The sequence below is a fragment of the Castor canadensis genome, chromosome 2 (assembly GCF_047511655.1).
Source record: "Castor canadensis chromosome 2, mCasCan1.hap1v2, whole genome shotgun sequence".
Lineage (NCBI taxonomy): Eukaryota > Metazoa > Chordata > Mammalia > Rodentia > Castoridae > Castor > Castor canadensis.
Window position 1 is genome coordinate 189,174,239 of NC_133387.1, and position 6,000 is coordinate 189,180,238.

The following is a 6,000-nucleotide window of genomic DNA, read 5'->3' on the forward strand; positions in this document are numbered from 1 at the left end:
TCCTAACAATTGTAAAATTTTCATATTATCACTCACTCAGTGTAGGAAAGGATGCCAATCCTCTTCCTCATTGGAAAACTCAGAGTCTCACCATTAACAGCTGAAGAAATCTCACCTATAGTGGCCTTGTCAGTTTCTATCTCTGCCAGTAAGTCTCCTTCACTTAGCTTCTCACCCACTTTTTTTTCCCATCTCTGAACTGTGCCCATGGTCATGGTGGGAGAGAGGGCAGGAAGAAGCACCTGTAGAAACAAATACATATTACCACCTAATAACAGGAAACACTAAACACAGAAACACTCAGACAAGCACATATAGTTTCAGAGTGATAGTGACTATGACACTCCAAATACCTATCACAGAAAAAGCCCAGTGTGTCAGTTTCCCAACAGTTAAATTATCCTACAGGTCTAAAGTTTCATAGTTGATCAATCATACTTTGACCCACTCTCCAAAGCTAAAAACAGGCAGACAGGAAAGCTTTCTTTCAGACAGTCAAAATTAATTCCTCATTAAATATCTAATCACAGAACACCTTTTCATTAAAACTTAGGTTAATATGGAATTTTTTGTTTTCACAGAATGATCTTGGCCCAGACTGCTCTGTTGAAATTTTGTTGTGCTGTGCACTTAACATCTATTTACCTTTTCAACCATGGGAAACCACATTTGCTTCAAACTCCCTAGCCAGAGATTTAATAAAACTAATCTTAAGTATTCTTGGGGCTGGGAATGTCAGTCAGTGGTAGAGGACTTGCCCAGCACGCATGTGGCCCTAGGCTCAATGTCCAGCACTAGAGATGAAAAAAAACAACAAAAAAATCTATTCTTCGGTGACTATAGTATTATATTCTTAAAAATTACTAAAGGAATAGATTTTAGGTGTCCCCACTACAAAAAAGTGAAGAAAATATGTGTTAATTAATTCCATTAAGCCATTCAACTAAATACACATATTTCAAAACACATCTTAATTACAAATTTATCAACTTAGAATTTTGTCAATTTAAATTAACTTTTTTGTTTGTTTTTTGGAGGTACTGGGGTTTAAACTCAGAGCCTTGTGCATGCTAGGCAGGTTCTTGACCAGTTGAGCCACACTCCCAGTCCTCAATTTAAATACATTTTTAAAAATAAAAAAATTTAAAAACAGAAGTCTGGCGGTTGGTTCAAGTGGTAGATTGCCTACCTAGCAAGTGCAAGACCAAGTTCAACCTCCGGTACCACAAAAAAAAAATTTTTTTTTAAACTGTTCATGTTTTTGGTGTTAGGGATTAAAACCAGGGTTTCATGCATGTTAAACAGCGTTTAACCATTGAGCCACACCCCAAGCCCTCAAAAAACTTTTTTTCTGGGGGGGGGGGCGGGGATGCTGGGGCTTGAACTCAGCCTCATGTATGCTAGGCAGGTGCTTTTCCACTTAAACCACTCTATCAGCCCTTTTGTGTAAAGTATTTTTGAAATAGGGTCTGAAGAACAATTTATCTGTGCTCACTTCGGCAGCACATCTACTAAAATTGGAACGACACAGAGAAGATCATCATGGCCCCTGCACAAGGATGACATGCAAATTCATGAAGCATTCCACATTAAAAAAAAAAAAAAGAACAATTTGTCTAGGCTGGCCTTGAACTGTGATCCTCCTGATCTCTGCCTCCTGAGTAGCTAGGATTACAGGCAGGAGGCACTGGTACCTGCTCAAAAACTATCTTATAATAGTCACTTTCAGTTCAATAAATCAAAACATCGATTGGCTGATCTAAATTAAAAATTGATTTCCTACTTACACAGCTGTGTGTCCACTGAATTTGGATGGTTATTCAGTTTTATGGACTTCATTTGCTCTCTTCTTAGTCTCCTGTATCTAATTAACAATAGATGTATACTGAGGGAAAAATAATTTCAACCAAAAATATCTCCAGAAATGGGGATGGGTAGTAAAACAAAACTTACAAAATGCTTGAAAAAATGCTTTTCATGTTCAACAGAGTTTGCCAACTTCATCTGTTGCTGCTGCTTTTGTGTTGCTGCTGCTTTTGTGTGTGTGGTGTGTGTGGTGGGGCGAGGGTTTGAACTTAAGAGCTTCCAACTTGCAAAGCAGGCACTCTACCACTTGAGCCACACCTCCAGTCCCATCTGCTTCTTAAAAATTAGTGAGTAATCTCTATACAGTAGCTTAAAGGACAATTAAGGCACAATCCTAACACTTGCATACAAAGTCACAGACATAAAATGGGAGAGAAATGAGATCTTAAATAATGCAACAGAATTTTCTGGACAGGATAAAATAATCATGAGAACTAAAGACCAGGAAAAATTTTATAATAAGTAATTGCTACCAATAGACCATGGAGTGGAACATTATTTCCAAACAAGAAAATGATTCCTACACAAAATACTCTACAAATAAAGTAAGTAAGTTAAGGAAAGTTTAGGTTTAGATTCCTACACAAAATATTCTACAAATAAAGTAAGTAAGTTCAGGAAAGTTCAGGTTTATTCCTTTAGAAAAAGGACAACTAGGTTTTTTAATTCACTTCTAACTCAAACACAAACACACACACAAACACACACACACACCAACTCTAATATCTAATAAACAGATTCAGTTTCCTAGAAACTGAGTTAGTTAATAGTTAATAGAAGCAACAATGACTATACTCATGACCTCTGACTTTATTAGAATGCTATCTATTATGTCCATTTCACATTTTAAAAACAACTGTTTTGTTGGTTTTTTGAGACAGAGTCTTACTATGTAGTCAAGCTGCCCTTGAACTCATAATCCTGCTGCAGTCTCCTGAGTGCTGGGATTCAGGCGTGTGCCACCATCCCTGGCTCACATTTATTCTTTATTGTCAGTTTCCTCATTTGTAAATTTTACTGGAACACCTCATGTACTCTTGAAAAACAGACTACCATATGCCAAAGAAAAACACCAGCTGGGCATGGTAGCCCATGCCTGGCTACTCAGGAGGTGGAGTCAGGAGAATAGAGAGTTCGAGGTCAGCCAGGACAAAAGGTAGTGAGATCCTATCTCAAAAACAAAATTTAAAAAGCGGGGGAGAAACTAGGGGCATAGATCAAGTGGTAGAGCACTTGCTTAATGTGTAAGGGCCTGGGTTCAATTCCTAGTACTGCCAAAGATAAAAGGAAAACACCAGTTGGGGACTTATATTCAAAAGATGGCACCTGGCACCTACTACAAACTCTTTCTATACAGGGAGTAAGATTTAGCAAAAATAATCCTGAAAATCTGTACATTATGTTCTTCTAAGCATTATCCTGTGTACAAAGGTATACATATTTGGAAATAACAATTAGGAATACAGGTTGTCAATTTTATGGTTAAATCTCTATATACTCCCAAATGATGAGAGCAAACTACATTTAACACCAGTTTCCAGAAAGTGATATGAAAAATGGATAAGTAATAAATTATCAAGAGCAAATCCTCAGAAGCTGAGCCTCACCTGCATGTGAGTAGGATATGAGCTACCAGGAGCCTGAGCAGAAGGTGGAGGTGAAGCAGCAGCAGCTGGAGTCGGTGCTGGGGCTGCTTGTGGGGTAGGTGCTGCTGAGGAATCCAATGTATAATTTTTAAAGGCCTCAATATCCTCCGGCCTAAAGAAGAGAAAGAATGCATAAAAAGGGGATTACAAAGCAAACAGTTCCCACATTAGTCTTCAAAAGTCTCTGACTTCTAATTTCTCAATTCTGAATTATGATAATCTAATAAGCACTGAACTTCCACAAATTACAGGGCTTTCTACTCACTTTCCAACTGTGACACAGATGATGGCTCCAACTGGAACATCTCTGGTACCTTCGGCAACAAGTATCTTTGCCATATAACATTCCTCCAGGCTCTCAAATCCAACAGTGGCTTTGTCTGTTTCAACCTTTTAACACAAAGCAGTAATTTAGGTTTGTACTACCAATATGCAGTGTATTAGCATGTATCTAGAATTACACAGTAACAGTTGTGTGAAGATAAAGCCATTATCACAGATTTGAAAGAAGAAATTATTCAGAAACATCTTGGGGGGAAAGGAGATTGGCCAGCTGTTGACAACTTAGCTAACCTGTCATCTCTGCTATCAAGCTATAAAAGGAACAAATCTGTTTCTTAAGCAGAAAGCTAAAATTCAATCTGTTTAACAAAGCCAGTCCCTTAAAATCATCTGCATATTTTACAACATACCTCTGCAATTAGATCACCCTCATTGATTTTTTCCCCTTCTTTTTTTTCCCACCGCGCTATGGTGCCTGCCTGCATTGTGGGGGAAAGAGAAGGCAATGGAACCTGGAAAGAGAAAAAGAAGTATTAATTTTGATTCCTCAGTCTGGTTTAATGTTTCATTCAAGCCAGTGCTATACTGATGAAACCTCTTTGTACAATTAAAACACGATAATAGTTTTTTACAAGTCTGAGTGCCATTACAAATTAGGCACTGGGGATGCACAGAGAGTTCCTGCCCGGCTGAGTTCACAACATGCAGTGGTTTGTGAATCTGACAAAGCAGGAACCTGGGCAGACCTTTTTGCCTAGCGCCCCAGGCGTGGAGCTCTTCTTTCAATAGAAGAAATCATGAGTGGGAAGCATGGGAGCCGTCTTGGTCAAGGGGCGACGAGACACTGGGAGGAGTTAGAGGATCACTGAGGCCTCCGAAGGAGAATCCCAAGACCAAGGCCAAGAAACCTGCCCTGAAGGACAACGGGGTCCCGGGTCGGGGACTCACCTTCTGATGAGGGGGGAGACTATAACAGCGACGGCTGGACGATCCCAACAGCCGCAACAGGAAATGGTTCCGCGGTGGGGCGCCAGATCTGGAGCTCCACCGGCATAGTGACCCGACCCCGCCATGCCCAGTGGTCGCGCTGAGGCAACGAACCGGAGGGGCGCCAGACCGCGGGCTCGCGCGCGGGGCTCCGGGTGCCTCCCGTAAGGCCGTCCATCGACCCCCGAGGCCTGCCCTCGGGGCTACATTCTGGGCCCGTCGCGCACACAGGCGCCACATAGTGCCACAGACCCCACTCCCCAAAAACCTACAGTCTCCGCAGTGACCTCTCCCGGAGCAGCACGGCTTTGCCGTCAGCCACTCCGCGCAGCCGCACGTTGTCGTAAAACCCGCTCCGAGCACTCACGCCACGCCCCCGGCGCCGGCTGCGCGCGGCACCCCCGCTCCTGCCCGGCCCACGGCGAGTCGGGGGAGGACACCCGAAGCGGATCGGGGCGGCTTCTTCGGAGCCTTGGGCACGGGGACATTCCTGCGGAACCCACGCAGGCGCAAAGAGAGAGCGGGAAGGTGGTGGGGTCCTAGGCGAGGTATCCCTAAGGGTAGGACGGGGCTCCGAAGGTGAAGACTGTGGCCGAGAGGTGACAGCCTTAAAAAAGGCGGAGAGAGCGGGGCCTACGGAGGCTGGGCGGGGAGAAGCGGTTTTGTTTTAAGGAAGAGCGGGGAGGTGAGCACAAAGATTGATGGGGCAATAATCCCAAGCCTTAGGTCAGGGGGCGAGGTCTTGGAGTGCACCCCAGAAATAAAAAGGAGCACGGAACGACCCGCGGGGCACCCAAAGGTCAGGTGATGTCCCCTTGGCCCCTGCAGATCCAAACGCGACCCGCTAGGGACCCGCCCTGCGAGGCCGGGCTGGGTTACAGAGATTTCACTCCAGCTGTGTAGCCACACCGGAAACGGAGTAACAGGCTTTCCAGCCAAACGGTGTGAAAGGTACATCCCCGTATTTAGATGTCCTGTTGCGGGATTTGAGTGTAGTGCCTGTACGAAGGCAGGTGTGCGAGACGGATTTGAGTTACTCCTAATGACCGTAGAATCCTTCTAAATAGTCACAAGCTTTGTTTTGTTTGAGATACAGCTGTTTTGTGCTGTGAACATCATACACTGCCATTTATACAAGGCAGATGGCAACGATGTCACCGGGCTATATATATGTATATAATTTCTGGGCCACGTAATTCTATGGGACTACACTTGCCTA

The 6,000-nt window shown here is 43.5% G+C and overlaps 1 protein-coding gene and 1 non-coding gene across 3 annotated transcripts in view; one reads left to right on the top strand and one right to left on the bottom strand.

Moving 5' to 3' along the window:
- Positions 1-5,113, bottom strand: part of Dlat (dihydrolipoamide S-acetyltransferase) — a 33,496-nt gene extending 28,383 nt beyond the window's left edge. For both annotated transcript variants that reach the window (XM_074066735.1, XM_074066734.1), the window contains exons 1-5: positions 4,743-5,113; positions 4,205-4,306; positions 3,778-3,902; positions 3,474-3,624; positions 116-242 (exon numbers count right to left, since the gene is read on the bottom strand). In XM_074066735.1, the coding sequence (XP_073922836.1) occupies positions 116-242; positions 3,474-3,624; positions 3,778-3,902; positions 4,205-4,306; positions 4,743-5,021 (784 nt within the window). In that variant the 5' untranslated portion in view covers positions 5,022-5,113. The remainder of the gene's footprint in view (positions 1-115; positions 243-3,473; positions 3,625-3,777; positions 3,903-4,204; positions 4,307-4,742) is intronic.
- LOC141420988 (U6 spliceosomal RNA) lies at positions 1,488-1,594 on the top strand. Its single transcript, XR_012445696.1, has one exon. It is a non-coding gene; the product is annotated as a U6 spliceosomal RNA (small nuclear RNA).
- Positions 5,114-6,000: the final 887 nt, after the last annotated feature.